Source organism: Danio rerio, chromosome 13 (genome assembly GCF_052040795.2).
Source record: "Danio rerio strain M-AB ecotype USA chromosome 13, GRCz13ab, whole genome shotgun sequence".
NCBI lineage: Eukaryota > Metazoa > Chordata > Actinopteri > Cypriniformes > Danionidae > Danio > Danio rerio.
Genome location: NC_141033.1, coordinates 9,157,501 through 9,173,041, shown reverse-complemented (window position 1 = coordinate 9,173,041; position 15,541 = coordinate 9,157,501). Strand labels below are relative to the sequence as shown.

Below are 15,541 nucleotides of genomic sequence, written 5' to 3'. Positions count from 1 at the left end.
TCTACAGTACCATTATGTGTACGATTTTTTTTTTTTAAATGTTTTTCTTTAGGGCATTTATTATCACCAGTTGAAAACGTATTCAGAGATGCTGTTTTAAATTGTAAAAATATAAAAAAAATCTGTGTTTTTGAAACGAATGTAGACAGCTGAAGTCAATAATTCATTTAGCCTGACATGTTTACTGTTCCAAAATATTTCAAATGTTTCTCAAAATAAAATACTGTCTTCAAAAAGGAAAAAAGTCTTAGTTTTTACCCAGACACTTAAAAATAATATATTTTAGAGCAGTAATCACAATATTGTGAAACTTATATTTTTATCCAAGGTTATCATACCTTCAGGATCTTCAACCGGCCCATGCCTACTCTTAATTAAATTTGCTCTTCTCGTCTGGTGAACATGGTGTGCGAAATGGAGTTTACTGTAGTTAGCTTATTCATGTGTCTATGACTATTATAATATTATTTTAATCCAAAGACAACAAACCAATAAAGCATGACTGTTATTTATGCTATATGGCATTGCTGAAGTGCACTCGTTTAAGTAGACAGATCCGACAACAGTAAACACTGGTCCTATCAGCTGCTTGTTGGAGCATGTGTTCCTGGTTTCCCAGCAACAGAAGAGTAACTCCCAGAGAGCTTCCTTCTCTGCTTCATGGCCTGTGCTGTGTAGGTTATTTGTAACAAAACCTTACAAAAAGATGTGACACATGTAGCAAACCACTGAACAAATAACGCTACTTTGATGCTGTTTCCGCAACCTGTTTTGTTTGTGGCATAGGCAGCTTATTGGAGATTTCAGTTATCTTTAATTTATGGTAACCTTTAAACACCGCATTCGACATTATTCCTCTAAAAGTATAACTTAGTTTAACTAAAATAATTTTGTATAACAGCTCAGGCAGATTGATCTGGAAAAAATATACGTTTCAAAGATTAGATGGCGTACAATCTCACTGAATGTTTAAAATAAAAGTCAACTCACTAGATGTGTGTGTGTGTGTGTGTGTGTGTGTGTACAGTTGTCTTGATTAATAATTTAAAAACTTTTCGTACCTAAGCAACGCTTTTTGTCGTAGTGCTGTAATTAGGTAACCATGAACGACAGAATTATACCCGCAGGAAGAGAGAAAATATTACCCAAAGAAAAAGGCGTAGATGAGGTAAGTTTTCACATTTAATGTGATGAATATTGATGCATAAAATATTTAGTTACTCTTTAAAAGAATGGTCCATTGTTAACAAGTGGAGACACACAAAAATCTGTCAGCCATATGGAATCGATTGCTGTAATAGCTAATAAAGACTTTTTATTCATTTTTGAGAAGCGTGTAAATAATTTTGGACATGCCACTTTGTGTTCAAATGTAAATAAAAGCTTTTTTCCCCCCAATTGTCTCAAATTTCAGAACCCTGATGTCAATTTTCAAAACTCTACACACTAAACTCTAAACTACTTCTAACACAGGCTCTCCAGTGTTCAAAACTCAGCATGCTGCGTTCTTTTGTTCAGAGAAGTCCAGCATTTGCAGCATCATTGGTTTTATCATACAGATATTACAGGAACACAACTTTAGATCACCAACACACAAGATGCACATCATTTCAATAAACAGTCTTTAACAATAATTAAATATTGTTGTTTAAAATATGATACAGGTTTCATTATGGATTAGATGTAAGGGAACAGTACAGACAGTGGATGCACTGAACTAGTTTGATTAATCTCATCATAATGTAGTTTTACTGTAATTTTTTCCTGATATAGAAAGCAGATATATGGCATGATATCTGGCAACATATGCAAATTGCAATTGGAATCCACATACTGCATATAAAATGTCATAATATTCTGTAATTTGCCAAAATAGTGCAAAAATGACTATTTACATTCTTTTCAACCATATCACACACACACACACATACACACACATACATGCAAAACTTTTATAAATAGTTTTTAATAGTAATACAAATTTCATCTAGTTACCTGTAACTTTTTGTAGGTGCATTTAAGGATATTTTGTCATAATTACATTAACATAAACTCAAACTATACTTTTTTTTTAACGTGATGTCTGTGGGGAGAACTGCACATTGGCTTTTACCATCTACATTCAACGATGATACATTTCTCTACATATCCATGCATGCACCTAACTTGACACTACTGATTTCTGACTGACACCTTTTAAATATTTAAAATGTTGTTAAAGTTGTTTATTTAATCAATTGTTTATATATATTATATATTTTCATGTCGGGGCAACATGGTGGCTCAGTGGTTAGCACTATCACCTCACAGCAAGAAGGCCGCTGGTTTGAGTCCCAGCTGAGTCATTTGGCATTTCTGTGTGGAGTTTGCATGTTCTCCCTGTGTTCGCGAGGGTTTCCTTCAGGGTTTCCCCAACAGTCCAAAGACATTCGGTATAGGTGAATTAAATAAACTAAATTGGCCGTAGTGTATGTGTGTGTATAAGGACAAGTTAGTGGTTCATTCCGCTGTGGTGACCCCCTGATAAATACAGTGCATTCTAAAGTATTCGTCACTTAACTTTTTCCACATTTTTTGGTTTGGAAAAAAATATTTTTTGAAATAGTTGCAAATTTATTTAAAAAATAAAAAAGCTGAAAAATCACATGCACATAAGTATTCACAGCCTTTGCTCAATACTTTGTTGATGCACCTTTGGCAGCAATAACAGCCTCAAGTCTTTTTGAATATGATGCCACAGGCTTGGCACACCTGTCTTTGGGAATTTTTGCCGATTTCTCTTTGCAGTACCTCTGAAGCTCTATCAGGTTGGATGGGAAGTGACGGTGTACAGCCATTTTCAGAACTCTCCAGAGATGTTCAATAGGATTTAGGTATGGGCTCTGGCTGGGCCACTCAAGGACATTGTTGTCCTTCTGAGAGTCCTGGTGGTTCCAAACATCTTCCACTTACGGATGATGGAGGCCACTATGCTCACTGGAACTTTTAGAGCAGGAGGATTTTTTCTGTAACCTTCCCCAGCCCTGTGCCTCGAGACAATCCTGTCTCAGAGGTCTACAGCCAATCCCTTTGACTTCATGCTTGGTTTGTACTTTGACATGCACTGTCAACCCTGGGACCTTATATAGACAGATGTATGCCTTTTCAAATCACGTCCAATCAACTGAATTGACCACAGGTGAACTCCAGTTAGGCTGCTGAAACATCTCAAGAATGATCAGTGGAAACAGAATGTACTTGAGCTCATTTTAGAGCTTCACTGCAAAGGCTGTGAATACTTCTGTACATGTGATTTTTCAGGTTTATTTAGTTTTAAGATATTTGTAACAATTAAATTTTTTTTTCACATTGATGAGGAAAATGATGAGGAAAAAATTTGTTTAATTCATTTTGGAATAAAGCTGTAACAAAAAATGTGGAAAAAGTGAAGCGCTATGAATACTTTCTGGATACACTGTACACACCACTCACACACATATCCATGCTGAGTCTTGTTTCCTTGTAGTGAGCATTACAAAGCAATTTCCTGGATTGTCTATGACCTTGTTTGTTTAATATCTTTATGTTTATGCTTGTTTTGCACCTACCACAAGAACTTGCCTGTTTAGCAGTTACCCTTTGGATTATCTGCATGCAACCATCTGTTCCTGTTTTGAACCTTACCTGTCAGACCATTCCTAATAAAAGCTGCATTTGCATCCTACCCTTGTTGATACCACTCATTACACGGGGAATCTTTTCATCTGTCACCAGTGTGCAGCATCCACTTGGATGATGCAACAGCAGCCATTTTGCACCAGACCACACACCAGAAATTGATTGGTGGAGAGTGATGGAACCTATTATAATGTACATTATAGATGCATACAGTCGTTTAAAATTATTATTTTTATTATTTTGCAGAAACAGAAGGAACAACTGTACACTGAAAGAAGCAGTTGGTGGAGAAATACTATTAAGGTAGGTTAAATTTTATGCAAGACTTCTGCCTAATAAATATGGCCTGTTTTGCAGGACACATGGAATCAGCTTGTACATATTTTGGTGCTCAAGTTAACAAATAACAGCTTTCACACAGGCTGCAAATACAGCAGTAAATCATATGAGGAGTGAATCATCCATAAATGTAGTCTTCTTTTTCTACAAACAGAACTATCCTATTCCTGGTAGCTACCACATCCGAGACTTCTTAGAGGAGACAAAACTCAACCCTGTTCCTAGGACATACAGCTTCAAAGGGCCTGGGCGAAATACCCTCATGTCCACCATGGGTCAAGGGGAAATGCTATTACCTGGGGCATATAACTTCACCAACTCGACCACTGAGGCTCTCCGGTGCCAAGCAACTTACTCCTTCAGAAGCTGTCCCAGACCTGACAACTACACTTTAGGCCTCAGGGATAAGGTCAGTCAGTCACAATGAACAGGACCTCATTCCAATCACCTCACTTCAAATGACCCTCAAAGAGGTTACCACATTAAGACCAATACAACATTCAGATTTATACTATACCATCTGTTGTTTATTTGCATTATGCTGCATTTTTTGTTACTTGAGGCTAAAATAGAAGCTAAATATTTGTATAACAGTGGCTCAAATATGGTTGAACCTAGGATCCAGGAAGAACAATGTGTTTTTTGTACGGGCTTTGGCACACTGGACCAGTTCTATACCCTCACAAGGGTGCTCGAGGGTTCATGGGAGTATGCCCAACCAGTCCACATGTGTTTTGTGGACTTCGAGAAGGCATTCAGCTGTGTCCCTTGTGGCATTCTGTGGAGGGTGCTGTGGGAGTATAGGGTCAGAGGCGCTTTGTTAAGGGCTGTCTCGTCCCTGTATGAACAGAGTAGGAGCTTGGTTTGCATTGCAGGCAATAAGTCAGACTTGTTTTTTAGTGCATGTTGGGCTCCGGCAGGGCTGCCCTTTGTCACCAATTCTGTTCAAAACTTTCATGGACCGGGTCCCGTTTGGGGACCCCAAAATATTTGCAGACAATGTTGTTCTGTTGGCCTCTTCGAACATGGACCTTGAGTATACAGTGGAGCGGTTTGCTGCCGAGTGTGACGCAGCTGGGATGAGAATTAGCACCTCCAAGCCCGAGGCGATCGTGCTCCACTAGAACAAGGTGGTTTGCCATCTCCTGGTTGGAGGAAAGTCCTTACCCCAGGTGAAGGAAATTAAGTATCTTGGGATTTTGTTCCCGTGTGAGGAAAGGATGGAGCATTAGATTGACAGGACGACCCGTGCAGCGACAGCAGTAATGTGGTCAATGTACCGGTCCGTTGTAGTAAAGAAGGAGCTGAGTTGAAAGGCAAAGCATTCGATTTATCGGTCAATCTACGTTCCTACTCTCACTTATGGCAATGATTTTGGGTTGTGACCGAGAGGACGAGATCTCGGATACAAGCGGCCGAAATGAGTTTCCTTTGCAGGGTGGCAGGGCGCACCCTTAAAGACAGGGTGAGGAGCTCTGTCACCCGAGAGGAGCTCGGAGGAGAGCCACTGCTCCTCCACATTGAGAAGAGTCAGCTGAGGTGGCTCAAGCATCTGTTTGGATGCCTCCTGGATGCCTACCAAGAAAGGTGTTCCAGGCATGTCCCATTAGGTGGAGGCCTCAGGGAAGACCCAGGACACGCTGGAGGGACTATATCTCTCGGCTGGCCTGGGAACGCCTCGAGATCTCCCGGAATAGCTGGAAAAAGTGTCTGGGGAGAGGGAAGTCTGGAGTTCTCTCCTAATGCTGTGTTCACACCAGACGCGGAACGCACGGATAAATTGCGCTATTCGCGCTTAAATAGCCGCGCAAACATTTGAGGTTACTCGCTTCATTCGCGCGTCAAACCCCTCTTCATTCGCGTGTCAAATTCACTTCAGAACAGACGCGGATCCGCGAGATGGGCAAGGCTTCTGTCTGCCCCGTGACTCTAGCTTCATAGCTAAAGGGCTAACATGGATTTTATGACGAAAATAACAGTGTTTATGTGCTTTATGAAGAATGTTAAACAGCGTCGATACGTTTAGGACGGTGTCTGAGTCCACTGCATCCTTTCAGAGGTGCATCCAGCTCATAGACTCCTCCAGAAACTGAACCTGGCTGATGGAGGTTTTCAGCGGTGCTTCTGACTGAGCCCAGCCCAGTTTGATGAACTTCTTGTCGGTGTCTGCTGGGGGATTTCCCCTGGGACACCAACAACAGGTGATACGTCACAATCACGCCCCCACAAGAGCAAGCTCATAATTGGTTAACGCGGCACGAATGTCCGCTGAAGTTCAGATTTTCGAACTGGAGTGATTCGCGCGAAACGTGCATTAAGCGCGTCAAAAGCGCAAAACGCTTAATTCGTGCCACGCCATTCGTGCCATGTGCACCGCGCAATTCTCGTCATTCGCGCCACGCCATTCGCGCCACGCCATTCGCGCGTATCGCACCGCAGGATGTCTATTCGTGCGTTTGCATTGACCTAACATGTAAATCACTCGTGCTTGATGCGCGTGCCGCGCCTGGTGTGAACGCAGCATAGACTGCTGCCCCCGCGACCCGGCCCTGGATAAGCGGATGTAAATGATGATAAATGATGATAAATGGCTCAAAAAAAGATACTTCCTAAGTATATGACTAGGTGTGTCAGTTGATGTATCAGTGTTTGTGTGTTTAACAGGATATTAACCTCTCACCTGGTCATTATGATATTACAGAGAAGCCAGTCTCCAAGTCACCCTGCAAGTGAGTAGACTTCACACTCAGCATGTTTTCATAAACTCAGACAACTCAGAGTCAGACAGCATCACAAACTGAATGTCAGAAATGTTTATCCGTGGTTTCCTTTGTAGTTGTTATTATTTAGTATACAGTGTAATTCAATACATGGAACAGCAATGATGTAGGGCAGGACTTGAATGGCCTTGAGTCATTGTGAGAGAGTTTGTGACATTTTCACATTTGCTCAAAAAAATTTTTCTACAGTGATTATCAAATCGGTGTAGCACGGTGGCACAGTGAGTAGCACTGGTAATGGGTTGCAGCCGGAAGGGTATCCGCTGCGTAGAACATGTGCTGGATAAGTTGGCAGTTCATTCCGCTGTGGCGACCTCAGATTAAAAAAAGGGACTAAGCCGAAAAGTAAATTAATAATTGAATATTTATCAAATCCATCCTCAGCAAAACCCCAGAATGACATAAGTAATCCCACATATTGAATCACACTGAACAAAAATAGTAATGGAGTCTTTAGATGCTATCCCCGGCTTCACAGACAAGGCTTGAAGCAATAGTTCCCCTTAAAATGTATATGCACTTACTATTTACTTACCCTTAAGTGGTTCCAAATCCTTTTGAGTTTGTTTCTTCTGTTTAATACAAAAGAAGATCTTTTGAAGAATGTTGTAAACTTGAATTACAAATGCTATGGTTACAAGTCAAGGTTACAGCTTTCTTAAAGTATCTTCTGTTGTGTTTAATCCTATATCCCAATATCCAATATTCTAGTTTAATAATATTTGATGTCATAAATAAAGGCTGCAAGGTGGCGCAGTGTGTAGCATAACCGCCTCACAGCAAGAAAGTCGCTGGTTTGAGCCTCGGCTAGGTCAGTTGGCGTTTCTATGTGGAGTTTGCATGTTCTCCCCGGGTTTCCTCCATGTGCTTTGGTTTCCCCCACAAGTCCAAACACATGCACTATAGGTGAATTGGGTAAGATAATGTTGTCCGTTGTGTATGTGTGTGAATGAGTGTGAATGTTTCCCAGTGATGGGTTGGATAAGTTGGCGGTTCATTCCACTGTGGGGACCCCAGATTAATAAAGGGACTAAGCCAAAAAGAAAATGAATGAATGAATCAATTAAAATCTTAATATAAAGTAATATAAGTATGAGGTTTTGTCTAAGCCCCGACTATGACACCAGGCCTACTGTATTGACCTTATTCTGCAATGCTGAAGTACACCTTTTTTCTGTGTCTTGTTTTACATAGCATTACATAGCATTACATTGCATTACACGCAATAAAGTTTCTTGTATACCTAGTAAGAACTTGATTAGCTGTTAGGGTGTGCCTAATTGAAGTTGAAGCTTAACTCTGCAGCCCCCCAGGACTGAGTTTGGGCTCCCCTGTTTAATGAGACTGGAAGTCTTGAGCCAATAAGTTCCAATAGCTGTTCTCGATTGTACTGTACATGAAGAACAAGGTCAATATTTATTGTTTACAACAATAATCTGACATTATTTTGAACCTAATTTGAACTTCTTAATTAGCAGGATTTATTACTCTACCACTTTTCAAGAGTTCACACTTAGCTGATGATTGATTATAAAGCTTGTTTGTCCTGCTGTCCCGGGAGAGAGCCCTGAGCTCATAAGATCCTCAAGCCTGGGGCTTCCTCCCGTTTGCAAGGCGAGAGGGGAGTTTGAGCTCAAGTAGATCTCGAGAACTCCTCTGCTGTAGTAGCAAATAAACAGATTGCTATGCTAGTGATTGCTATGAAGAGATAACTACTTACTGAGTGCATGTCTATGGTGCAGATTTGGATCAGTCAATTAACTTAAGTTACTTGTTTTCAGAAGGTGAGAGGAAACCGGGGAACCCAGGGATGAGCACGGAGAGAACATGTAAACTCTACACAGAAATACACAGTATTCTACACAGGCAACAGTGCTAACCACTGGGGCACCGTGCCACCCATCTAGGAAAGGAGGAGTAGGAGTGGAAGGGGAGATTATTTAAAATGAAGATGGCTGTTATATGGAACTATATGGTATTTATAGTGGCTCAGGAATCGACTGATTGGTGAATCATAAATTGAATAATGCAGGACCGGCTGCAAGCAATCATAAGCATGTGATCCTCTCGAAATTAGTTTATAAATAAACTTTACTTATGATGTCACTAACGACAGTTCTAACCATCGTGGCTTCAATTATGTATGTACAATGCAGAACTTGAGAAAACCTTTTGGTTTTAGAAGTCAACGGCTGCTATCGCCTTTTGCTTACCAAATTTTGGTTGAAATTTATTACATGCAGCTGAAAAACTAAAGAATTTATTATTTATACACTTCTGTAAATCTATTCAGCTGCAAAATGCAATTTTACAGTGGTATAAAGGTCTTTTACATCCCTGTGAATGTTGCATAAGTGCATTAATGTCAGCTAGTTTTATTGGTCCCACTTTATGTTAGGTGTCCTTAACTACTATGTACTTACATCAAAAAATAAATACAATACACTTAATGTGTTTATAATGTATTCGAGAACACTTGTGGTGCTTTTGTGTTGGGATAGAGGTTGGGTTATGAACAGGTTTGGTGGTATGGGTAGGTTTAAGGGTGGGTTAAGGTGTAAGGGATGGTCAACAGTGTATTTACAAATGTAATTAGAAAAGTTAATTACAGATGTAATTACACACATGTATTTAATCAAGCATAAGTACACAGTAAAAAATTTTATGTACACAATAAGTACATTGTATCAAACTATTAAGTCCTGTGTAAGTACATATTAGTTAAGGCCACTTAATATAAAGTGGGACCGTTTTATTTTTTTTAACATAAATTGTGCTAAAATTCAAATATTTGCAGTGCAAGCACAAATCTCAAGTCTCAGACTGATTTGACCAGGGGTGTCCAAACTCCTGGAGGGCTAGTGTCCTGCTTAGTTTAGCTCCAACTTGCTTCAACACACCTGCCAGGAAGTTTGCAGTATATCTAGTAAGAGCTTGATTAGCTGGTACAAATGTGTTTGGTTAGGGTTGGAGCTAAACTCTCCAGGACACTGGCCCTCCAGGACAGAGTTTGGACACCCCTGGATTAGACCAAGGGTGGCCAAACTTGGTCCTGGAGGGCCGGTGTCTTGCATAGTTTAGCTCCAACTTCCCTTAACAAACCTGCCTGGAGCTTTCTAGTATACCTAGAAAGAGCTTGATTAGCTGGTTCAGGTGTGTTTAATTGGGGTTGGAACTAAAATATGCAGGACACCAGCCCACCAGGACAGAGTTCAGGCGGCCCTGCATTAGACCAATAGAAGAAACCTTATTGTGGGTGCCCTGCTGAAAAATCCAGCTTAACCAGCCTAAGCTGGTTGGCTGGATTTAGCTGGTTGACCAGGCTGGTTTTAGAGGGGTTTCGGCCATTTCCAGGCTGAATTCCAGCTATTTCCAGCCTGGTCTTAGCTGGTCAGGCTGGGAGATGACCAGCTAAAACCAGCTTGACCAGCCTAATCAGGCTGGGAGCCCAGCCAAAACCAGCTGTGTCCAGCTTAAACCAGGCTGGTCAAGCTGGTTTTAGTTGGTTTTAGCTGGTCCTTTTCCAGCCTGACCAGCTAAGACTGGAAATGGCTGGAAACCAGCCTGGAAATGGCCAAAACCCCCTAAAAACCAGGCTGGTCAACCAACTAAAACCAGCCAACCAGCTTAGGCTGGTTTAAGATGGATTTTTTAGCAGGGTGGTGTTTGATCTTTTTGCTGACTCTTCCTTTTCTCCTCTTTGACCATTTTATTATCTTCTCCAATAACACTCATCTCTTATTGCAGACATGTGATGTTCCGATCAGTGGTACAGAGAGTCAGCTTTCTCCCGGTAAGTTTCAGCGTGAATATCAGTAACTTACCCTTTATGCATACATTAAAACCTCCTTTACCCCAGGATGTTTTATACAGCATCAACAATCATGTGTGCACATTATGCACTCCCGTGTTGGCTGGTTATTTGAGCTGCGCTGGCAGCTGTCTTGTGCTGACAGAACAGAGAAGATGCTAAATCCTCCTCTGGGTCTCATTAGGGTGAACATTAGGGCTTTGTGTAGCTGTTAGAGAGTGTTGTTTCATGTACGACAAGTCATTTGTCAAAGGTTAAGTAGCAACGAAACCTCAAACTTATTCTTAAGATAACAGATCAACAGCTTTCACAGCTTATGCCTGGGAAACAGAAGATTTTTAGTTTCAAGTGAAGTCAGATAATTAGCCGATTTGTTATGTACAAACAAAAAAACAAACAAAAATTTTAGGCGAATGAACGATTCTTATTTTCGGTGGTGGACATACAACCCCACATCAGAAAAAGTTGGGATAGTATAGAAAACACCTCAGATAGCATGAGAATGTGGGCCACTTTATGCAGTTATGCAGCACTGTTGGTATTCTCTTGGCCCAGACATAATGAATGTGTGCAATGGCAAAGGGTAAGGTAAAGATTCAAATTCATATATGGGCCATTTAAAGCGCACATAGGTTACCCCTTTTTTCATATTTATTATAAGTCTTTTGGGTCCCCAGAATGTGTCTGTAAAGTTTCAGCTCAAAACACCAATCAGAGTATTTATTATAGCTGTTTGAAGTGTCTGTATTATAGCTGGGAAAAGGTTGTTGGTGTTTTTTTGCACTGGGCCTTTAAGGCGAGTCATCCCCGCCCATCCCGCAGACAAACACACACACACACACACACACACACACACACACACACACACACACACACACACACACACACACACACACACACACACACACACACACACGTAGCGCAGACACACACGCACATACATAGCGTAGACACGCACACACACACACACATAGCACAGACACGTTGCGCAGACACACACACACACATACATAGCGTAGACACACACACACACACACACGCACACATAGCACAGACACGTAGCGCAGACACACACACACACATACATAGTGTAGACCAGGGGTCACCAATCCTGGTCCAGGAGGGCCGGTGTCCCTGCAGGGTTTAGCTCCAACTTGCCTCAACACACCTGCCTGGGTGTTTTAAGTATACCTAGTAAGATCTTGATTAGCTTGTTCAGGTGTGTTTGATTAGGGTTGGAGCGAAAATCTGCAGGACACCGGCCCTCCAGGAACAAGTTTGGGGATCACTGGCGTAGACAGTCAGACACACAGAGACAGTGAGAGAGACACGCGGCTGTGCTGATGAAGTGAATGGCTGTACTTCATTACACACGTGCACACGTTTTAAAACATGTTAAACTTGTAAAACTCACTCTTGATCACGTCTGATGATGATTGATGATCCTAGCAAACTGAACAGACCTTTTATTCCCGGTTGCTTAGAGCTCGTCCTGTCTTGTCGATATGATTATACGCATTACTACAGAGACATGTTAATGCGCGCAGCTGTCAATTAATATTGGTGGGCAGGGGGAGCGCACTTCTACGTAAAGTTGCGGTCGATCTGAAACCGCTCCAATTGGTCCACCGTGTTTATGTTGTTAAATTAAAAAAAAAAAAAGGACCGGGTGTGTTTATTTCACCCCAATATGACAGTATATACACTATACTTAAACACATGTATGTCCAAACAGCTTGAAAAGTAGATTTTTCTCCATAGGTGCCCTTTAAGGCAAAGATTTGGCACTTATGGCCGAATGTAATCTGAATATGAGCCTAATGTGGCCCATGTGGCAAATGATAAATTTGGCCCAAATGATGGAGGACAAATGTGGGCCACAGTTGGCAAAAATGTGGCTTAGTCATTTAAGGGTAATCTGGGTCTAAACTTAAAGTGGCTCACACTTGTAGGTGCAAATGTGGCCCAGTTATCGCAAGACAAATGTGGGCCACTTATAGCAAATATTTGGCACAGTAAGCTCTGGCTATTGCGGTTGTAAGCCTAATGTGGCCCAGAGAAGATATGGAAAAAGTGGCCCACTTATTTTAAATAAGAACCCACTGTGACGCGGGTGTCACAAACAATTGCGATCATCTGGAAAGGTCTTTTTAAAGCAATATTCCTCATTTTCAACTTGGGAAGTCTGAAAGTGACGTATAAGTAACATCCAGGTTCAGTCACGTGAGAATGTTTGCATTTTTTGTTGTCATGGTAACATGTCCAAAATGGTGGACTGTGTGGGGAGCACACGTTGCAGTGTCAGCAATTTATAAAGATATCTGTTTTTATTACTAAAGGTATGTTTTGACCCATTTAACTATTCTAATGTTTTAATAACACATCCTAGATTACACTAATCGTGATTTTAATATTGTATTAATATCTTTAACAAACTGATATAAATCAAGGTACGAAGATATTGCGGTGAAAAATATGTCACATCGGGCTGTTAACCTTAAAACAGTAGATGGAATTTTGATGTTAGCCACATTATTTTGAAAATACATCAGGTTTTATTAAAATACATTAAAAAAATGTCAGTTGTATACAGTGTTTCGGTAATGAGAAGAAACCATAAAAATAAAAAATCCTGTTAATTTAAAAATAAATGTTATTTCAGACTCTCAAGTAACTCCACATCACTGTTAATAATCCCTTTTCAAAAATGTCAAAATGAATTTGCCTTTTTGACAGAGTCAATTTTACAGACTGTGGCGGTAATGAGATTTTTTATTACTTGTTTTGGAAATTATACTCAAAAAGGTACTAAATGATATGTATTTATTTTTAAATAATGTTGACAAATGCTCCAGACTTTGGTTCAATTATCTGCAAAAACAAAATTTAACTTAAACATTTTTTAAAAATTCATGATTAAAAATTTTTAAACTACGTTGTCATCTGTCAAAGGTTAAGTAGCAACGAAACCTCAAACTTATTTTTAAGATAACAGATCAACAGCTTTCACAGCTTATGCTTGGAAAAACAGAATATTTTTAGTTTCAAGTGAAGCCAGATAATTAGCCGTTTTGTTATGTACAAACAAACACAAACAAACATTTTAGGCGAATGAACGATTCTTATTTTTAGCGGTAGACATACAACCCCACATCAGAAAAAGTTGGCATAGTATGGAAAACTCCACATCACTGTTAATAATCCCTTTTCAAAAATGTCAAAATGAATTTGCTTTTTTGACAGAGTCAATTTTACAGACTGTTGCGGTAATGAGATTTTTTATTACTTGTTTTGGAAATTATGCTCAAAAAGGTACTAAATTATTTGTATATATTTTTAAATTAATGTTGAAAAATGCTCCAGACTTTGTTTCAATTATCTGCAAAAACAAAATTTAATTTAAACATTTTTTAAAAATTCATGATTGAAAATTTTTAAACTGTTTTCGTATTTACATATTTGTCACATTAGGAAAAATGGTATCAAACTGCTCAATTAATTTAGCTGATTAAATTATTTTAGTGTTCTATATTTTCTACTGCTCATTTCAAAACATATATTAACAAAAATAAAAATTAAATAATGACACATTAAATATATTGCTACTGAAATGTATTTTGAAACTATTTTATAACTATAAGCTGTAACAAGATGTTTATATCATATGGTGGTCTTATTTTAAGGTTGTAAATTTGAAGTGAGAGTAACATGATTAGATTCAGGAAACAATTTGATGTTCAGAATGCACAAACAGAGATGACAGTGAGTATGAGGGACGTGACATTGGCTCGAATAAAGACATTGATGACCCTGATTACACTTCAAGTATTAAAAACATGGAGGATGATGAATGAAGTGGATCTGATTTAGACATAAGCAGATCAAGTGATCTAGATTTAGAAGCTGCACAGCCAAACATAAACTCTGGCCTGCAACCAGCAAGGGTAACAAAACTTTTTCTTGGAAAAAGTTGAAACCCACAAGTGGCCAAGTGCCACACCTCCAGACAATCTTCACACACCCCTGGAGGATTTCAGAAAGTTCATAACAGCAGAAATGTTCGCGTTACTGAAGGAACAAACACATTTGTACAGTGTGCGACAATCTGGAGCTCAAAAAATTGTTAAGTCCACTGTTAAAGAATCGTAAATACTGGTTGGAAGCTATCTGCACATTGGTCTAAAACAGGGGTCGGCAACCCAAAATGTTGAAAGAGCCATATTGGACCAAAAAAACAAAAAACAAATATGTCTGGAGCCACAAAAAATTTAAAGCCTTATATAAGCCTTATAATGAAGGAAACACATGCTGTATGTATCTATAGTAGCTATATTAGCCTACTATAAAAATGACTAAATTGGCTACAAATACATAATGAGCCTTCATGATTAAATAGCCACTGAAATCAGGTGGTTGGTGTTTATTTTGTTGTCATTAAAACACTTCAGCACAGTCTCTTGTCTTTTAGTGTTATTAATTTGATCATTTCTTCTTGCGGCCCATCAGAGTTCACATACCTGCAAAAAAACGCGTTGAGTATCGGTCACATCACAGGCAATTGAGTATGCTGGCACTGAATTAATGTCCTTGGTTTGCTGATTGGTGATGTTACCTACCATTTTAATAGCCCTTTCCTTCACTGTCTTAGTGGAGAGAGGTATATCTTTATTTTTTTTGTGTTTTTAAAGTTTGCAAATAGGTGTTCTAATATGTCATACCCTCTTTGAACGGTTTTCCATGCTTTATTATCTCCTGGTTTGTTTACAACAGCCACCTGCCTGGCATCCCACCCTGCTGATAGAAACCTGTGTTGCAGGTTATGACGCAAATCTTCGTTGACAGAAATGTTGAAATTAAATATTAATTCTACACACTTTGACAGCATTTGAAAACGTTAAAAATGTTTGTCCTCCTATAGAAATCATATTAAAACAAAAAAATATATTAACCTCCC

The 15,541-nt window shown here is 39.6% G+C and overlaps 1 protein-coding gene across 2 annotated transcripts in view; it reads left to right on the top strand.

The window, feature by feature from the left end:
• The first annotated feature begins 1,068 nt into the window (after nucleotides 1-1,068).
• stpg4 (sperm-tail PG-rich repeat containing 4) overlaps nucleotides 1,069-15,541 on the top strand; it is a 15,721-nt gene continuing 1,248 nt past the window's right edge. The window contains 5 exon segments of one of the 2 annotated variants that reach the window (NR_137198.1): nucleotides 1,069-1,168; nucleotides 3,904-3,960; nucleotides 4,151-4,405; nucleotides 6,698-6,725; nucleotides 10,524-10,569. Coding sequence is in view for 1 of the 2 variants with exons in the window: in NM_001327811.1 (NP_001314740.1) it covers nucleotides 1,103-1,168; nucleotides 3,904-3,960; nucleotides 4,151-4,405; nucleotides 6,661-6,725; nucleotides 10,524-10,569 (489 nt within the window). In the remaining variant the exon portion in view is untranslated. 2 annotated transcript variants of the gene reach the window in all.